Source organism: Notolepis coatsorum (genome assembly GCF_963971535.1).
Source record: "Notolepis coatsorum genome assembly, chromosome: 3".
Classification (NCBI taxonomy): Eukaryota; Metazoa; Chordata; class Actinopteri; order Aulopiformes; family Paralepididae; genus Notolepis; species Notolepis coatsorum.
In genome coordinates this window covers 141,728,804-141,750,463 of record NC_140167.1, presented here as the reverse complement: position 1 = coordinate 141,750,463, position 21,660 = coordinate 141,728,804, and the positions used below count along the sequence as shown (strand labels likewise).

The window sequence follows — 21,660 nt, the reverse complement described above, 5'->3', positions numbered from 1 at the left end:
TATCATAATCACCTTTTATATCAGTTTTTTATACAAACCACTAGATTAACGGTTTAAAATGTTTTTGTACACACTAGCCACTAAGTTAATCCTTATGTGTAAATCCCATTCCTAATAATTATGCACACAATTTTGTTTTTTCACCCTGTGCACTCTGACCACACAGAGACAGTGCATGTATTTAATTGGTTTATTACGATGCCTGTATGCACAACCATCACATTAGCTCCCCTGAGTCACGACATGAACGACTGAAGGTATGCCAAGATATTTGCACAGCGATAGCTTCTAATGATTATGTTAATTATTGTTTGATATCAGAGTTGAGGACCACTCATTGATATAGATATTTTGAGCGATAAATAAAAGAAAAGGGTGATATCTATTCCCACATCTCTGATATCAAAATAACACAGACCGCAGTCCAGTCGATCATGTCATGAATCATGTATATAAATAATACTAGTTTAAACTATTAGGCCAACCAACAGAACACATTGGCCAACATTTTAATTATTTTAATTATTTTCTATTTTATTCATTATCTGATAACCGATGGATTACATCGGTCCCCACTTTTACCTGTTCCAAACAATCCTGGTATATTATACATTAATCTCACCCACATTATAAGAAAGAAAAGTGAGTATTGTGGGATTACATCGGTCCCCACTTTTACCTGTTCCAAACAATCCTGGTATATTATACATTAATCTCACCCACATTATAAGAAAGAAAAGTGAGTATTGTGGTATAATATGTCCTCATGTAAATGTCCCCTTTACCTGTGCCCCCCCCCTCTCTGTGGAATAAGACACTCCCCTCCCCTGCGTCCCCATTACCTGTACCCCCCCCCCCATCTGACCTATCAAATGGGACCACATCCCCCCCTTGTTAACTATATAGGTCTCCTCCCGAGATCTATCCAGGTCTTCTTACCTGGGTAAATTCAGCTGATCACCTGGGGGGAAGCCCTCAGCCATTCTCTCTATGTATTCTATCTGTTTGGTTAATAAACCCTTGTTATTATCCAAGCCTCGGTTGACTGAGACATTCTTCATCAGGATATCCACAAATATCCCACAGCAGCCAGTGGATGACATATCTAGTTCTCTACTCGTAATCTCTTCTCATGGCCAAATGATCAGCAGCAGCGCAGACCAGTTTGAAATCTCTCAGCCAGTAGGACAGATATGTGTGATAAGCATCATGGGCTTAACCCCACATTAGCTTTGAATTAAAAAGAAGCAGGACGCTTGGCCTACACACTACAGATGAACTACTTAGCATTCATTAGGAGCTGGAGTTAGCATTAGGAGCCGGAGTTAGCATTAGGAGTTAAGATTCAGGATAGGCTAGCATTAGGAATTAGTATTCAGGATAGCCTCTGTCAGTTGGCATTCAGGATAGGCTATCATTAGGAGTTAGCATTCAGGATAGGCTAGCATTAGGACTTAGCATTCAGGATAGGCTAGCTGCATTAGGACTTAGCATTCAGGATAGGCTAGCACAGGGACAAGTTGCAGGTTGAAAAATCCCTCAGCTCTGAACTCGGCAGAATCTGCACCTGGCTCGCTGATAAACTATCATTACACCTGGGTAAAACGGAATCCATTCTCTTTGGATCAAATAGCAAACTCAGCAAGGCCAACGGCTTCTCAGATACAGTGGGTGACAATATTGTCACAAGGAAAGATGAAATTACCTACCTGGGTTCCATGCTAGAGGCAAATCTTTCCTGTGACAAAATGGCAACCAATGTAATAAAAAAAGTCAACCAACGAACAAGATTTTTGTACAGGATCTCCTCTCTGGTAAATAAGAATACCTTGAAGACTCTAACAGGAGCACTCAAGGGTTCTACAACCATGCTTGCACCTCATGGTACCAAAGCACCTCAAAGGCCCTAAAAACAAGGCTACAAACATCACAAAACAAACTGGTCAGACTACTGCTTGGCCTTACTCCCAAAACCCACCTTACCCCTGCCCATTTTGACAATCTAGGATGGCTTAGAGTAGACGACAGAGTACAGCAACTTGCAATGGGCCTGGTCTACAAGATACACGACTACAGCACTAAGATACCCATGTACCTGTCGAAATACAAAAGAATTCATCCTGGAGCCCACCCTCTCATTCGACCCCCATGTCCTCTCCATCATCAAAACCTCCTACTTTCACCTGCGCAACATCGCCAAAATTAGACACTGCCTCTCCCCCCCTGCCGCTGAATCCCTCATACACGCCTTAATCTCCTCCCGCCTTGATTACTGCAACTCCCTCCTCACTGGCATCACCTCCCGCTCCCTCCATAAACTTCAGATGGTCCAAAATTCAGCTGCCCGCCTCCTCACAAACACCCGGTCCTGTGAACACATCACTCTTGTCCTCCACTCTCTCCACTGGCTCCCGATCAAGGAACGCATTAACTCCAAAATACTACTCCTCACCTTCAAAGCCCTCCATAGCCTGGCCCCCCGCTACCCGACTGACCTCCTTCTCCCTTACTGCCCCACCTGTTCCCTCCGGTCCTCTTCCACTGCTTCCCTCACTGTCCCGTCATCCAAACTCAAACGTTTTGGTGATCGGGCCTTCTCACATGCTGCACCCCGACTCTGGAACACCCTCCCTCAGACCATCAGAGACTCTCCCTCACTCTAACCATTATCTGAAATGATAATAATAATAAAAAAATAAAAATAAAACCCTGACTAACCTTACTGTCATGCACTTGTCCTAATAAACTAACCTACACTGTAACATGCAACACTTTGATAAACATTGTTACGCAGCTGATAGAGTTGTACCCTTCTTGCTGTCTTGTCGTACAGAACTTGTAAGTCGCTTTGGATAAAAGTGTCAGCTAAATTACTAAATATAAATGTAAATGTACACCTTCAAATCCCCTCTCAAAACCCACCTGTTCTCCCTGGCATTTAACCTTCCCTACCCATAACCACCCTCCTCCAACCTGTTGTTACTGTGTCTCTATGTTCCTGTGTATTTCATATTGTTCCCTGCTTTCCCTGTGGTTCTATGTTTCTTTGTTTTTTTTCTCTCTGCCTACTGTCAGCGACTTCGGGTTACTGAGAAACGCTCTATAAAATAAATGTATTATTATTATTACTACCTAAAGGTCAGTGAAGTCAGAGGGAACACCAGAGGGAGTTCCACAAATCACGTTCAACCCAGATTCGGCTCAAACAAGGGACTAAACACGCTTCGTCCCCGGTAAATGTCCAAATCCCCCCCTCAGGATAGGCTAACATCAGGAGTTACCATGCAGGATATGCCCAACGGTGGACTTTGAGCAGTAAGGAGGGGAGAAGGAGAAAGGGGTGGAGGGAAGTGAGTGGGGAACATATAAATAAATGCAGGTAAATGGACTGCATTTATACAGTACTTTTATTCAAAGCGCTTTACAACTTATGCCTTACATTCACCCATTCACTCACACACACACTGATGGCAGAGGCAACCATGCAAGGTGCCAACCTGCTTAAGTGTCATGCTCAAGGACATTTCCGACATGCTGCCATGAGGAGCGGGGATCGAACCGGGAACCTGACCAAATTACCAAATGATCGCTCTACCTCCGGAGCCACTGTCACCTTGAAAAATCATATGCACCTGCACCAAACAACTTCCTACGTGAAAGAAAGAGAGAGATATAGACATGTCTAATCCAGGGGACAGAAAGAGAGAGATGAGACGTGTCTAATCCAGGGGAGAGAAAGAGAGAGACGTGTCTAATCCAGGGGAGAGAAAGAGAGATGAGACGTGTCTAACCCAGGGGAGAGAAAGAGAGAGATGAGACGTGTCTAACCCAGGGGAGAGAAAGAGAGAGACGTGTCTAACCCAGGGTAGAGAAAGAGAGAGACATGTCTAACCCAGGGGAGATAAAGAGAGAGAGACGTGTCTAACCCAGGGGAGAGAAAGAGAGAGACGTGTCTAACCCAGGGAAGAGAAAGAGAAACGTGTCTAACCCAGGGGAGAGAAAGAGAGAGAGACGTGTCTAACCCAGGGGAGAGAAAGAGAGAGACGTGTCTAACCCAGGGAAGAGAAAGAGAGAAACGTGTCTAACCCAGGGGAGAGAAAGAGAGAGAGACATGTCTAACCCGGGGGAGAGAAAGAAAGAGAGACGCATGTTCCAGGGGTCTGACGGGTCAGGCTAGGAGGACCCATGCACAACATCCATGACTACAGAAGTGACTGTGTCACCCTCTAGCCGAGGACCAGGATCTACCCTGCCTACCCAGGCAACCATCTAGTATTTCAAAAACGTTCCTTTGGAGGCGGCTGGGTAGCGCAGCGGACATTGCGCTCGTCACCAAGGCAAGAGACACCGGTATCGAATACGGCTGTCAGCATTGCCTCCGGCTTGGGCCGGCCGTCATACTAACTCAATTGGCAGAGTTAGCGGGAGGGGAGTCGAAGGGTGGTAGTCTGGTCGTTGTAAACAGCGACTCCTACAGGTCGGTCAGGGCGCCTGCACAGCAGAGACAGGAAAATGGCAGGGGCAGTGTGAGCCTCCTACACGTTACTCCTCGCCAGTGATGGGAGTAACAGCGTTATAAAGAACGGCGTTACTAACGGCGTTAGTTTTTTCAGTAACGAGTCATCTAACGGATTACTCTTCCAATCTTAATAATGCCGTTACCGTTACTGCCAAAAAATGCGGCGCGTTACTGTCTATGATTGAAGCTGTTTTTTTTCATCAGACAGATCCTTTCGCCGAGAGGCATACTGTCCTTCTCAGCCAACCTCAGCACTGGTGTAAAATGTCATGCGATTGGCAGAGGTTGAGTAAAATGTCATGGTAAGCCAATCAAAGGTAGAGGTGGGCGGGTGCCTCCAGAGTCTGACACAGCCACAACACAAGCGACTCAGTCAGCGTGAGACCGCTGTAAGATTCTGATCAAACTGGCCAGTATCACGTCTTCGTCTGTTTGGCTCTCCATCCAATTCCTCTGCGTTGTGTACTTTTAATGGTCCTGACGTCTCCGATACTGGTAGATAAGATCCTTATCTTCCCCCATTAGTGCAATCCATAAACCATAATACTCCTCCACTTCCGTAAGAATTCGACACTTCGACAACGTGAGATACCTTGTGAGGAAAAGCGTTGTTTTATTTCTCTAAACAGAAACCTCATAATCAGATGTTATCAGATGTTATCAAATTGTATCGTCCTTGAAGAGTCTATTCTAATGATCTTTCGGTGTGTTCAGATTGTCCTTTTGTGATTCAGTCCAATAGTGTTCAGGCCTGTTCGTTAGCCTAAGACCATCCTCGTGGTAGCCGAAGCTACTGATGTCGTGGCATTCTTCCTCCCCCCCCCCCCCCCCTCTCTCGTGATGAGAGGAGAGAAGGTCCTCTGTGTGATCTCAGTCCTACTCGCTCTCGGTCAGATTCTAGTCTGCCTTACACCCGGAAACACCGTCCGACTTATAGATGTTCGTCGTCGCAACGACGGCCCCGCCTTCTGGTTGTCATGCGACGTGTTGTCATGACAACTGAATAACCTTTAACACTAATAAACTCACGTTTCATTAAGATGAACCTCTCTCCCTCCTGTCCTGGGAGACAGTACACTCTAATCTCAGATGTTCCTCTAAGGAATTCATAACAAAACCCTCGCTGACGCGGCCTGTGCCTGTGAAACCACTGGTTCCACCACCGTTCTATCACCGTCTCCTGCTTCCATGCACATTTCGTTGTTTTACCATTTTAGCTGTCATCTCTCCCCAATCTATACATCACATACATTGAAAAACCACCATTTTCTCTCACCGCGGTCCGTGTAGTGTACGTTTTGATAGTTTGTTTGGCGGCCAAATAATCCAAAACGAATCCAACGAACAACACAAGCGAGCAGTCAATGACAGCTCCATGAGCGTTTTTTGTTCGCCTCTTGTGTTAGTTGTGTGTTGCACTGCAGTAGTGGAGGCTCTACTCTGCTGACAGTGTTGCACTTACTGGTTTAATAGCACAGTCTTCAGGTGCTCAGAGTCAGAGATATATATATATATCTGTATGTCATGCATGTCTTAAATGTCATGATTAGATTTGTTTAGATGATTAGATTAGATTCTTATATCTGTATGTTGTGTATGTCATAAATGTCATGAATTGAAAATGGGGGACCCTGATGTAAACAAGATGAAAGTCTTTCTCTGGTCTGCATGCCCTTAACAATTGTGTGTATTGAGCTGTACTGTACTGTACCGGGTGTACCCATTCTGCAATCTGTTAATTAAAATGTTCAATCAATCAGTATATATTTGTTATTTATTTTTGGTATAGTGCTTAACAAGCATAATTTAATGTTGCCCAGTTGTGGCCTGTTGAGGGGCAATACATGATATCAAAAGTTCCAAAACATCTATTGTATTTGTATGATCCACTATATAAACATAGTAATTATAATAATATCTACATACATGGCATTTGATTGGAGGCTAGTCTCACTTTGTCCCACAGCAACATTAAAATAGTTTAGATTTGTGTATGTTGTTTATGTAAAAAAAATTACTTGAAAGTAACGCAATAGTTACTTTCTGAAGTAACTAGTTACTTTTAAAATTTGTAACTGATTAAGTAATTTAGTTACTTTTTGGAAGAAGTAACTAGTAACTGTAACTAGTTACTTTTTAAAAGTAACTTGCCCAACACTGCTCCTCGCTAATGAGAGTCCACGCTGGCAGGTGAAAAGATGTGACTGGCTGCCTCCACAGGTATCGGAGGGGACATGTGATGGGCTTCTATCCTCCCTACGACCGGCCAGTGGGGGGCACATGCGAGCAACGATCAGGACAGGGGAGGGAGAATTGGCACGAGAGGTAAATTGGGATGGGAGAAAATCACAGAAAAAGGAGGAGAAAAAGTAGATTAAAAAAAAAACTTTCCTTTGGGAGATGGTATCGGTCCTCAACAGCTTCCTACTTAGCCAGGACTCGTAGACTCCCCCCTCCCCCCAAAACACCTACCAGTTTACCCACGTGCTGTATTTATGGAATAGACTTTACCTTCTAACTGAGTGATAACTGGACCTCATAATTGGCCCTTCTTTTTATTTAGCACTACTGTACAGCACTGGTGAAGAACCCACCTCAGCCTGTTTGTTGGCGAATGGTGAGCCGTCTGCCTTCAGGTCCTGTAGGATCCTCTCCACACTGCCAGAGCCAAACAGCCTGAAGGAAAGCAGCAGGAAACTTTTGTTAGCATTGTATGCTAACTAGGACAGAGAGGCTTCGGCTCAGCTTCTTCCCCCAAGCCATCAGAGCCTTGAACACTGAACTCTCCACACACAAGCACACATGAGCACACACACTGTACACGCTCACACACTAGCAGCCACTTTAACATGAGCAAGCACACACTCATGCTGCACACGCCCACACTTATGGCCACTAAGGAAAGGTCACTTTAGTATAACCGGAGATTGTATAAATGAGCATGTACAGAAAGACACTACCAAAGGACCTAGCATGTCCTCCATGCTCTGTAAATAACTTATGTACATATACCAATATGCCCTAATATGTTACTTGTTTATTGCACAATGTTACTTGTTTATTGCACAATGTTGATTCTATTATATGTTATTACACATCGTTGCGGGCAAGACCACCCACATTTCATTGTATACCTGTATGCCGTGACAAATAAAACTCTTGACTTGACTTGACTATGTGAGGTTCTATTGTCGTTACATCATGGCTGTCCGACGTACTGTGGAACTTTGTAAGTAATAAAAAAAAAAAAAAAAAAAAAAAAAAAAAATTATATATATATATATCTAACCCTAACTAACCGTACTGTCATGCACTTGTCCTAATAAACTAACCTACACTGTAGCACTCAACACTTTGATGAACATTGTTGCTCAGCTGATAGAGTTGTGCCCTTCCTGATGGCTTGTCGTACAGAACTTGTAAGTCGCTTTGGATAAAAGCGTCAGCTAAATGACTAAATGTAAATGTATATGTTTTTGCACCATTGTCACCAAGTGAAACTCCTGTACACTCACTGTATTTGGTGAGTAAAGCGTATCTACTCCAGAGTTAAGCAGGCAAAAATGATCTTTTCATACTAGCTCATATGCAATACCGCACTCTCTGAAGACAGACAAAGTTCATGTTGTTGGTTTATGAGGTTGGTTTTATACTGATTGGACCATCACTGTGACATCACTATGTAAACAAAACGTTATGTGGAGGGGGATTAGCTCTTCAAAATGAAGGGGATTTTTCTATTTTAAGTTATCGCAACGGCTGTGATTAATTAAAAAGACGAGGCTTAGGGGGTCAGGTGGCGTAGCGGAGATTGCGTTCGTCACCAACACCGGAGACGCTGGATTCGCCTGTTCGAATCCAGCTCACAGCGCCGGCGTTGTCACCAGCTTGGCTGGCCGTTCACACTAATACAATTGGCTGTATTAGAGGGTGGGAAAGCTGGCGGGGTGGGTCCGGGTCGTTGTAAACAGCGACTCCTACAGTTTCGGTCGGGGCGCCTGCTCAGCGCGGATAGGATCTAAGGGGGGTAGTGTGATCCTTCCACACGTTACACCCTCTCAGTGAGAGTCCGCGCTGCCAGGTGAAAAGAAGCGGTTGATTGGCTAGACGTGTGTCGGAGGAAGCACGTGATAGCCTCCACACTCCCAGACCGACTGTGGGGGATAAGTGCGCAGCGACCAGGAAGGGGATTGGGAATTGGCATAACGACTAACATTGGGATGGGAGAAAATCGTAGGAAAAAGGAGGGGGGAAAAGATAAAATAAAAAAAAATAAAAAAAGACGAGGCTTAAGACATTATGGGCTAATAGCACCCTTAACTGCGTGTGATTTGCGCCCGCTATGTGCTCAGTCTTAACACTTTCAGCGCCAGAGGTGCTGTGGGCCGTGTGGCAAGAATGTCAGCGTTTTAAAGAATAGGGAAACATGCCGGTGTTTGCAGGGGTAAAACTATATTAAATATCATAGCTATGGATATAAAACTATTGCCCATTTGACATCGAGTATCTATCGTTCAATTTGTGAAAAAGAAAAAAGAATTTCATCCATACATTCCCGTTTTATACCGTGGTGAATATGAGTATAGTTTATAGAGAGTAATTATAGAGTAATTCTCTCTGATCTCAGGAAACGCCACTATGCAGCGTTTAGTGCATTTCACTCGCCTGGATCAACAATCAATCTGAAATCAACGCTATATTATCGGTATTGTTTCATCATGCATGCATGAAAGGGTGGGGGGGGTTTCTATGCTTCGATCGTCACCAACAGAATACGTTACACACACACATTACAGATTAGGAAGGGGTTCTTCGATCAACGCAAGATTGATACCATATAGCCCTTACCATGACTAGGATGTACTGCAAAAAGAATATTCCAATTATCTGATCGCCATTCTAAGTATTGATGTCGATCATGTTGCCAGCATAATCCACCAAAGAACATGAATCGGGAGTGATTGATTATCCTCAATCCATGTGTTATAACAGCTCGTCATGCCCGACTAGGAAAACCCGGACCGGACTTTTTAGATCGACGTATACCCCAAGCTAGAGAGTTTCCAAGGATGTGCAATACCGGCCGTAAGGTGGCGGTATTGGACGTTTGGGATCTCAGACTCATCCCCAATGATAACACAGGCTCCCTCGATGGATTATGAATGGGAATATAGAATAAAAGAAATAACGATAGAAAACCTGACTTTTCTCGGGTTTGGCGCCCAAGCGATGGCGAGTTAACCCGACTTATCTCAGGTCTGGCGTCCAATGTGTTAACTCAATCTGCGCCAACAACATTTATATACGTGTTTGCTCGACAACCGTTGAACGCCAACCACGTATATATACGTTATTTGGTCCGTTTTCCTTTTTTTCTTTTTTTTTATATTCTATTCAATGTCACGGACCTGTATGTTGTTAAAAGGCATACTGGGACCCCGAGGGTGCAGTACCGGCCAGATCCTGCTAGGTGGCAGTATTGAGAGTGCAGTACCCTGTTCCAGATCGTGTGTTACATTTAAATCCCACCGGGCGGAGAATGTTAGTACAGGGAAGCCTAGAGGTTCACTCGATCACACTGAAAAGTGTCCGGGACACTCGATGCATGTGTTGTGCCGGATTATGTCATGGACCAGATGGACATCAGATGGACCAGAGGGCGATCAAACAATTGGAATATTCTTTTTGAAATAGCCCCGATCAAAGGTAAGGACTATCTGACGTCAATTCCAGCTTGATCCTGCAATGTTTTCCTAGCGATCCATCTGATCAGTGTGTGTAGTGTTCAAAACGAATGCCGTTAGTGGCAATCAAAGCATCAGAAACGACCCCCTTCATGCATTCATGATGAAACATATTTATATTTTTATTATATACATTTGATTTGGAAATAGTAGCGTGTCCAGGGATGAAACGCCAATGCTTTTAGTAGAATTCATGTAGCGCCCTATAACTCAGCTTTCCAGGAATTAGCCCGGATCACTCCGAAACTATACTTATATTCACCACGGTATAACGCGCAAACGTATACATGAAAACATTTATTATTTTTTGCATGTTCGACAGAAGATACTGACTGTCAAATGACCATAGTATTGTCTCCTTAGCTATAATATCGAATATAGATATAGCTCTACAAACAAGGTGACACACCCCTATCTTTAAAGCGTGGCCTAGCTAGAACAGGATGAGGAAAATCCCGGCACTGAATGAGTTAAGGACCTATTCACTAAAGATATTGCGCAAATGATATATTAGCGCAAACACGCCAATACAGTGTTGCAGCTGAGTGCAATTTGCTCCTGATATCTGGCAGCACAGTTGGCTAAATATACAATAATACTAAATAGAAAAACAAATTTGTATATTATATAAGTATATATACACACAAGCTCAAAATATTATAACAACATAAAGAAATTAGTCAAAAATAGAATAGATCAATAATAATATAAATAATTACCAACAATTATCAAAAACAATTATCAAAAAACAACAATGTAAGAGCATTGAGTAATGCATGACAAAGAATAATAATACTATAATGTAATCTACTTAGCCTATAAAAGTGACAGTATGTCCGTAGAGTCATTTAAACCTGTAAAGAGGTGGCCTGTAGTCTATCAAAATACAATAAATAACAATGTATAAATACAATAAATAAATAAAGTGATCTACTGGCCTATAAAAATTATACCATGTCTATGGAATAATTTAAACCTGGGAGTGAGGTGGCCTGTAGTCTATCGATCCAGCGACTTTCTTTCTGGTTTAGAATTCTTTGTCTATTACCTCCTCTAGACGTGAGTGGAACACTGTCAATTCCGATAGCTGTAAATAAAGCAGAGGTACTATGGTGAACTTCATGAATATGTTTAGCCATTGCATAATCCATGTTGTTAGTTTTAATAGCATATTTATGATCTGCCAGTCGATCAAGTAGACGGCGTTTCGTACGACCAACATAAAAAGAGTCACATTTGGAACAAGACAGTATATAAATAACATGTGTCGTTTGACAATTAATAAAACTGTTAGAAGTATATGTCTGTTTTGTAACTGGGTGGGTAAAAGCTTTTGATCTTATCACCACATCACATTGTTTGCAGTGACCACATCTATACGTTCCTATAGGAGGCTTAGGTAGCCATGTAGATTTGACATCTGCCGGTAGATGGCTTCGTACTAATTTATCTCCGAGATTGGGAGCTCTCCTAAATGTACAGAGGGGCGGGTCAGGGAAAATGTTAGACAGGGACTCATCACATTGGATCAAGCTCCAATTCTTTTTAATTATATTGCGAACAGCAAGGGCTTTAGTACTATAAGTGGTAGAGAAAAACACCCTATCGGTTTTCTCTTTCAGTGTCTTTCTTTTTAAGAGGGAGTCGCGTTCTACAGTAGCGGCTTCAGATATAGCTATTTTAAGAGTATTATGTGTATAGCCACGTTCTCTAAAGCGATCATACATTTCTCCGCTCTTTTCTCTAAAATCAGCCTCACTGTCACAAATTCTACGTACTCTTTTAAATTGGCCGTACGGAACATTGTTGATCAAAGTAGAGGGGTGGAAGCTCTCTGCATGTAAAATAGTATTTTTATGCGTTAACTCCCTGTACAATGACGTATGTAAGTCACCATTCAAGTCTTTAGTGATTTCTAAGTCCAGAAAATGGATCTTATCAGGACTAAAATCTAGAGACAGTTTTATATTTGGGTTAGTGTTGTGAAGGGCCAGATTAAACCGAATATATATATTTATTATATATATATATTTAATTGTATTTGTATATTCTCTAATATTCCCTGATATCCCTTGTATATTCCTTGTACAATATGCATTGAATATCCATTCTAGCCTACTGAACATCCCATAATAGTCTCCATTCTACTATTGGTCGAGACCTTGGTGCCAGGCTGCCATACCCCCCAGACCCAGTTCAAACGTACCGCTCAACATGTACGAACAAGTCCTAGTTCCGCGTAGGAATCTGGCTACCGCACCACTAATGGGACTATTTGTTCATAGTGCGTATATATACTGCGCTACTAAAGTAGGACTTCCTTTTCAGTCCAGTTTCTTACCCTCCAATAGAGTCACAGACGTAAAGCCTCCCCGCGACGCCACGTGTGGGAGTAAGGCCAAGTTCGCCTACCATCGGTATTGAGACATCGTGTATATTAATATTTGAATAGTCATATTTGGCACTATATCGTCGAGTTGGACGTAGTCTATTAAGCTAATAATAGTCTGTTAATATATAGTGCTTCGTGCGGTGAGAATACTACCGTAGTCAGTACCCCATCGTTTCGGGCAGAGAACTGGCTGCTTATCCAGGGTGGTTGACCCCACGTGAAGCTGCACCCGAGGAGCCCCAGAGCCGACGAGCGAGTGGACCTGTATACCGGATTATTCTACCGACGACAGCCCGCCTTCCCAGGCACGGATTATGCTTTGTATACGTTGATTATTCCATGGATAAAGACCCCCGACACTGCCGTGTGTTGGAACCCCCCCCCCTGGAGAGGACGCAAGGTGAGGAGACGCTCTGCAAGACGAGGTCGCTTCACGTCTCTCCTCCGTGGACCGGAGGACGCCGGCCCACAAAGAGTCCATCTGCTTTCATCTGTGGTCCAAGGATCGCCGGCGCATTGAACGGCACTACAGTGGGTTCACCTGGGATACCCTTGGCCGGATGAGGCAGCCGGACTCTACCCCCCCCCCCCTTCCTACTCCTGTCGGCTTACAAGCGACCGGATTAACCCCCCCTAGTGTATCCAGCCTATAATCATTAAAGTATCATTGCTGTTATTCCTTAAACTATTCCAGGTCGTATATGTACCACCTGCGCCTTCAGAGATTGGACATTCTCTATTGATATACCGACGAATACTCTTGCCATAAAAGTGCATACTAATTCCCATTCATAAATGTGATTGATTTGATTAAGTGCTTGCTCTACACACCATCGCTGTGTAGAAATAAAGACCTATTTCTAATTCGTACATTTGTGTTGGATCCGTTTCATCTACGTGACAGTGTTCATCATAATATATTTATGCCGAGTACTGGGTGGCCGAATATTAAGTACAAAGGTAGTGGTAGTAAGTATCATATCTAGTAATACAGTCAGGGAATTGTACCCCTCAGTTACAATTGGTCCTTCGAGCCGGAGGGTAATTAGCGTAATATTAATATAGTGTTATTAATATTGAAATGGCCTATGATGAACACTCCACGAAACGATCCTCCTAACCAACGCCCGCAGCGCAAACGACGGCTCCCTCAGTACTTAGAGGCTTACGCTGTCAGTCAACAACCTAGTCTTCTACTAACAGTAAACGCGGTAAAACTAGAAAGTAAAAGTATGTCTAACCCCAACGCCCAGACTACCCCGACCATAGAGGCCCCTACGGGCTCTAATGTAACTGACCAAGTTCACGGTGGGGACCAGTGGGAACCAGACATGACTTCACACCCCGCCAGTACTGAAGAAGTAGTCCCCGATGAGTCCCGGGAGGAATACAACGCTACCGAGAGAGAACTCGGCACAGAAGAAGACGGGGAGAGCACCGTGGAGATAGAGCTCCAAGGCTCCGCAAGGAGCACCCCGAGGGAAGGCTCCCCTATACAACCGCCTTCTCCCAGCGAGGCAGAGAGGACCCTACACCAGGCCTTCCTCATCAGCCTGAACGCCGCTGCTGAACGCGACCGACTGCAGATCCAGCGGCGGAGCGAAGAAGAGCATATACGTCTAGAAATAAGACGCATTCAGAGAGAAGAGAATGTGGCCCGAGACCGAGCAGACAGCCAGCGAGCAGCTGCTGGTGCTCTACGGGACGCAGAGCGCGACAGACAGCAAGCGCAACCTATAGAACAGCTGATCAGACGGACAACACCCTCTCCCTCCGCCAGAGGCTCCAGGAACTCGTCTAGACACACCTCCAGGGCGGCATCCCCTAGCCGAGTAAACAACCCTGAACTTGACCAACAGACGAGGTCTATACCCCCCACAGACCACCTCCCCCCACCGGTCCAAGCGAGACCTAGCAACCGGGAAGGAGCAGCATATCCTGTGGAGAGGCTAACCCAGAGACTACAAGCACTGGATGACCTAACTGAAGACGAAGAGGAAGAGGAGGAGAACCACGCCCGACGACAGCACAGTACTCTACCGGACCAGGAGGTCCGGTACAGCCCAGGCTATACTCACGCGGAGCTGCGCTACAGACCCCCGACTCTATACACGGGTGAGCACGACGCACGACCCGCACCGAGGAACAGCACCTGGACAAGCGGGCCATGGTACACTGCCGGTACCAGCCCATACCAAGGAGCGGGAGGAGACTCGCCTAGGAGGCCTCTCCCCCAACGCTCGCCGATGTATCCACAGTCAGTGTCATACATTGGCACGCCTATGGTACCCGACTTCACCCAAGAGAACCGGGCCCAGTATACAGAACTCTGCATGTGTCTGGAGACCATGTTGGTGGATGTATTGGATGAACGCCATAAATACGCCATCCTACTGAAGCACTTAAAGGTACCCCGCGCACATAATATAGCGCTCGCCTACGCGACTTCCACCACCCCATACACAGCAGCGCTGGTAGCATTGGACCAGAGGTATGGGCGCATATGGGATTACGTGATCCAGGAGATCCGACACATCGACCGCTTACCCCCAGCAATAGACAATCGAGCACTGGACGACCTGTCCATCAGAGTGCAGTCCCCGGTAGGGATGTTGGGAGCGCAGAGAGAGAAGGGGAGGCATGAACTTTACGCCAACTCAAATGTGGAAAGGATCTTGGAGAAGCTGCCGCCCGCTCGACAGGAGCGTTTTAGGCGGCAGAGAGACCACCGAGACCCGAATGGCCCCGAACCGAACCTCCTCGATCTAGCAGACTTCCTGGCGAGAGAAGTCAGCAGCCTACGGCTAGATACATTCGGACGGAGCACCCCTGGCTCCAGAGAAGGAACCAGACGACTAAATGATGGAAGAAGATCGGTGACTGTGATGCACCAATCGGAGTCAGTACCGAGCAGCAGGAGCCACAGTACCCCCTCCAGAACGGAGAAGTGGAAGATAGTGTGCCCCTACTGTGAGAAAGAACACTGGCTAGCGCAATGTGACTCCTTCCCCAAGCTGAACGCGGAGGAAGCAAGTCAATGGATAAAGTCCAACAAGCGCTGTTTTCGCTGTGCGCGCTCACACATGGCAGCCGAATGCCGCTTAAAGAAAAGGTGCACCAAGTGCGATGGAGCCCATCTGGACATACTTCACGACAGTACCAGACGGCGCCCTTCACCCGCACCATCCAGCAGCAAAGCGAGCGTCATGTACATCGATCCCGCCAGCAGCAGTGGAGCCCGAGTACTCCTAAAAGTAGTGCGTGTGACACTAAGCTACCAGAATAAAGTCCTGGACACTTACGCCGTCCTCGATGACGGGTCAGAGAAGACCCTTCTGCTCGCCTCCGCTGCGGCCCAGCTAGGGCTGCGGGGAAGCGAAACCCAAATGACAATTCGGACAATAAGACGAGATTTGAAGACGATAAAGGGCGAGAATGTCTCATTCTCTATCGCAGCAAGCGGCCAGCCTGAGCGACGGTACCAGATTACAGACGCTTTCACCAGCCAAGAAATAGGACTGTCGCGGTACACATACCCCGTCGCCAAGCTGATGGAGAAATATGTACATCTGCGCAAGTTACCGATCCCGCTCATAGACAATGCTATGCCGACCCTGTTGATAGGCTCCGACCATGCAGACCTCATTGTCCCGATAGACCGGGTTCATACCGGACCCCGAGGCTGTCCTGCAGCAGTCGAGACCCGTTTGGGATGGACTCTCCAAGGCCCGCTCGCCAAATCTCTCAACCGAAGTACAGCCACTAGATGTCTCCACTCCCGAGTCACGGAGGGAGAAACCGCACTCCTGCAACACGTAGAGCGGCTATGGACCTTGGAACAAATGCCCTTTAAGAACGGAAGGAAAGACATTCGCTCTAAAGATGACATTTACGCCATTCACCTCCTCGAGACAGGGACCAAGAGAGTCCCGGTCAACGGCGTGTTGAGATACGCCACGCCACTCCTGCGGCGAGAAGGAATGCCTACTTTCCACGCCAAGACAGACGCCACAGAACGGTACCTGCTGAACACGGAGCGGCGCTTAGCCAAGAACCCCGCCCAAGAGAGTGTATACCGCGCTGAGATTGAGAAGCTCATCACAGCGGGACACGTCACAAAGATGGACATTAAAGAGGCTGACCAGACCACTGAATCGTGGTACGTGCCTCACCACAAGGTCCATCACAACGGTAAAGACCGCATAGTATTTAACTGCAGCTACCAGATCGGATCCCAAATTCTGAATAAAGAGTTACTGCCCGGTCCCACACTCGGCCCCTCCCTACTCGGCGTTCTACTCCGCTTCCGCCAGGAAAAGGTGGCCATCAGCGGGGACATTAAAGGAATGTTCCTGCAGGTGAGATTAGTAGAGGAGGACAAGCCCCTGTTACGGTTCCTATGGAGAGAGAAGCCAGGAGATGAGCACCCAGCCATCTACCAATGGGAAGTCCTCCCCTTCGGAACGACGTGCAGCCCCTGCTGTGCTACATTTGCACTACAGAAACATGTAGCAGAGGACCCAGCAGCGGACGAAGAGGTCCGACACAGCGTAAAGAACAGCTTCTACGTAGACAACTGTCTACAAAGCCTTTCAACCCAGGAAGAAGCCGAGGCTCTCCTGATTAAACTCCGCGCCTCATTGATCAAAGGCGGCTTTGATCTCAGGCAGTGGGCCAGCAGCGATCCGCAAGTACTGCGCAGCCTCTCCTCCGAGGACAAGGCAGCCAGCAGCGAGACCTGGATGGCTACAATCCCGGGAGAAGCCCAGGAGATGACCCTGGGATTGGTGTGGCGATTCAAAACAGATTCGCTTCACTACAGACACAAGCCCCTGACTACGGAGCAGGGAAGGCCGGCGGCGGCGCCGACCACCAGACGGAGTGTGTACACAACACTCGCCCGACAATATGACCCGCTAGGATGTATTCTACCGTACACCACCAGGGCAAAAATGATTGTACGAGCATTGTGGGACAAGGACCAGGGCTGGGACGACCCCATTCCCGCACACCTTGCATCCACCTGGAGAGAGTGGGAGATGGAGCTCCACTCACTCCCAGGCGTTAATATGCGCCGAAGCTACTTCCCACCCACGGTGAGGCCAGACACATGTAAAATGGACTTACACGTCTTCAGTGACGCCTCAGAGGTCGCATACGGATCAGTAGCCTACTTGCGGGCCCAAGAAAAGGTGGGAGAGATCTACACAGCATTTGTCCTCGCCCGCTCGAGAATAGCCCCACGCAAGCAACAATCTATCCCACGCCTAGAGCTCTGCGCAGCCCTAGCCGGAGCGCACCTAGCCACGCTCATCCAACGTGAGCTCACCATACCGGTGTCTAGAACAATCCTGTGGTCAGATTCCACGACAGTACTCGCCTGGATCAAATCGGACTCATGCAAGTACAAAGTCTTCGTGGGAGTCAGAGTCACCGAGATTCAAGACTTAACCGAAGAGTTAACCGGAGAAACAGAGTGGCGCTACGTTGATACAAAACAGAACCCAGCTGACGTCATCACCCGGGGAATGCCCCTAGATGACCTCACCCGTCACAATGCTTACAGTGACGGCCCCGCATTCCTAAGACTCCCGGAAGGACAGTGGCCCATGCCTATCCCGAGGGAAGCAAGTCCAGAGGAGGTGGAAAATAAGAAGTCTGTGTTCTGTGGATTGAGCACCGTAGCCTCCACCGACCCTAACATAGACGATTGCACGTCCATAGAGAGTGCACAACAAAGAACATTCCTGCGGTACCACCCGGAGTGCAAGTCCCCCGCTGATATGTCAGCAGCTAACTACGAGGAAGCAGAATTGCTTCTACTGCAGCGAGCCCAGAGAGACTCGTTCCCCGATGAATTGGCCTGTCTACAGGGAGGAAAGCCCGTCCCATCCGACAGCAGATTAATTCATCTGGCCCCCGAGAGCGACGCTCATACCCTCATCAGAGTGGGTGGTCGCCTACGCAGAGCCCCCAATCTACCGGATGACATTAAATACCCGATCGTATTGAACAGCCGACACAAGGTCACAGAGCTGATTATAAAGAAATACGATGAGGATGTACATCACGCAGGAGCAGAAAGAGTCTTCGCGGAAATCAGACGTCGTTACTGGATCCTACAAGGAAGAGAGGCGGTACGACGCTTCCAGCGAACATGTCTAGACTGCCGCAAGTGGCGCGCGCAGCCCAGCATACCAAGGATGGCTGACCTTCCTCCATGTCGCCTCCGAATCGGTGACAAGCCATTCCACTCAACGGGTATGGACTGCTTTGGCCCGCTGCACATAAAGAAAGGAAGAGGAACCGAGAAGCGGTGGGGTATTGTATTCAAATGCATGACCACCAGAGCGATACACATCGAGCTTCTCCCGACCATGAGCACAGACTCATTCCTTATGGCCTTCCGTAGATTCACATCACGGAAAGGAAGACCGTCTACCCTATTGTCCGATCATGGGACAAACTTCAAAGGCGGCGAAAGAGAGCTGAGAGAGAGCTTCCAAGCTATGGGCCCAGAACTTAAGACCCACCTCGCTCCAGCACAGGTTGATTTCCAATTCAACCCCCCAAACGCACCCCACTTCGGTGGCACTTGGGAACGAGAAGTGCGCTCCATAAAGACAGCCCTGTACGCAGTACTTGGGGCCCAGACTGTGGCGGAAGAAGTCCTAATGACAGTCCTCACGGAGATTGAGGGAGTACTTAACTCGAAGCCCCTCGGATATGTCTCCAGTGATGTGGCGGATATCGACCCAGTTACCCCCAACACACTCCTGATGGGGCGGCTAGATCCTGCATTACCCCAGACAATGTACCGGCCTGAAGAAGCGAACGGCCGACGAATGTGGAGGTACAGCCAAGTATTAGCCGACAAGTCTTGGAGCAGTTTCCTACTGCACTACCTACCGTCTCTACAGACCCGCCAGAAGTGGGTAAAGGAGAGAGACAATTTGACAGAAGGAACAGTCGTCATGATTATTGATCAATCACTGCCCAGAGCTATGTGGCCGGCCGGCCGCGTAAGCAAAGTGATCACCGGTGCCGACGGCAAGGTCCGAGCAGCTGAAGTGCTCGTCCAGGGTCGCACTTACACCCGTCCCGTGGCGAGGCTCATAGAACTGCCCCGACTCCCAGACACAATCGATGATGACCATGACCCTATAACCCTATGACTTTGTGAAGTTGACTGACCCCTACAGCAAACCCTTATGTGTAAATAGACAACGCGATTAATCTGTCTCTGTTTAACTGATTAGGTCTGGGACCAATCAGGGGGTGGCTGTTGTGAAGGGCCAGATTAAACCGAATATATATATTTATTATATATATATATTTAATTGTATTTGTATATTCTCTAATATTCCCTGATATCCCTTGTATATTCCTTGTACAATATGCATTGAATATCCATTCTAGCCTACTGAACATCCCATAATAGTCTCCATTCTACTATTGGTCGAGACCTTGGTGCCAGGCTGCCATACCCCCCAGACCCAGTTCAAACGTACCGCTCAACATGTACGAACAAGTCCTAGTTCCGCGTAGGAATCTGGCTACCGCACCACTAATGGGACTATTTGTTCATAGTGCGTATATATACTGCGCTACTAAAGTAGGACTTCCTTTTCAGTCCAGTTTCTTACCCTCCAATAGAGTCACAGACGTAAAGCCTCCCCGCGACGCCACGTGTGGGAGTAAGGCCAAGTTCGCCTACCATCGGTATTGAGACATCGTGTATATTAATATTTGAATAGTCATATTTGGCACTATATCGTCGAGTTGGACGTAGTCTATTAAGCTAATAATAGTCTGTTAATATATAGTGCTTCGTGCGGTGAGAATACTACCGTAGTCAGTACCCCATCGTTTCGGGCAGAGAACTGGCTGCTTATCCAGGGTGGTTGACCCCACGTGAAGCTGCACCCGAGGAGCCCCAGAGCCGACGAGCGAGTGGACCTGTATACCGGATTATTCTACCGACGACAGCCCGCCTTCCCAGGCACGGATTATGCTTTGTATACGTTGATTATTCCATGGATAAAGACCCCCGACACTGCCGTGTGTTGGAACCCCCCCCCCTGGAGAGGACGCAAGGTGAGGAGACGCTCTGCAAGACGAGGTCGCTTCACGTCTCTCCTCCGTGGACCGGAGGACGCCGGCCCACAAAGAGTCCATCTGCTTTCATCTGTGGTCCAAGGATCGCCGGCGCATTGAACGGCACTACAGTGGGTTCACCTGGGATACCCTTGGCCGGATGAGGCAGCCGGACTCTACCCCCCCCCCTTCCTACTCCTGTCGGCTTACAAGCGACCGGATTAACCCCCCCTAGTGTATCCAGCCTATAATCATTAAAGTATCATTGCTGTTATTCCTTAAACTATTCCAGGTCGTATATGTACCACCTGCGCCTTCAGAGATTGGACATTCTCTATTGATATACCGACGAATACTCTTGCCATAAAAGTGCATACTAATTCCCATTCATAAATGTGATTGATTTGATTAAGTGCTTGCTCTACACACCATCGCTGTGTAGAAATAAAGACCTATTTCTAATTCGTACATTTGTGTTGGATCCGTTTCATCTACGTGACAGTGTTCATCATAATATATTTATGCCGAGTACTGGGTGGCCGAATATTAAGTACAAAGGTAGTGGTAGTAAGTATCATATCTAGTAATACAGTCAGGGAATTGTACCCCTCAGTTACAGTTAGTGTTGTTCAAATAACTATGAAAAGCTTTCAATTCATCAATAGTGCCTTTCCACCACATAATGATGTCATCTATATATCTGCCCCACCAGATGATCTTATCTTAATACGTTTTGAGTGTTGAACACATAGTCCTCCTCCCATTTTCCCATAAACAAGCCTGCATATGAAGGGCTAAAACATGCACCCATAGCACAGCCTTTTACCTGTCGATACATTTTGTCCTGAAATAAAAACACATTATTAAGTAAAGTAAATTTGGTTAGTTCGACCAAAAAATCTGTAGGG

At 46.8% G+C, this 21,660-nt stretch overlaps 1 protein-coding gene across 1 annotated transcript in view; it reads right to left on the bottom strand.

Moving 5' to 3' along the window:
* Positions 1–21,660, bottom strand: part of hibch (3-hydroxyisobutyryl-CoA hydrolase) — a 155,585-nt gene that overhangs the window by 16,358 nt on the left and 117,567 nt on the right. Inside the window, exon 11 of the mRNA XM_084309517.1 lies at positions 7,114–7,195. Coding sequence (XP_084165643.1) covers positions 7,114–7,195 — 82 coding nt within the window. The remainder of the gene's footprint in view (positions 1–7,113; positions 7,196–21,660) is intronic.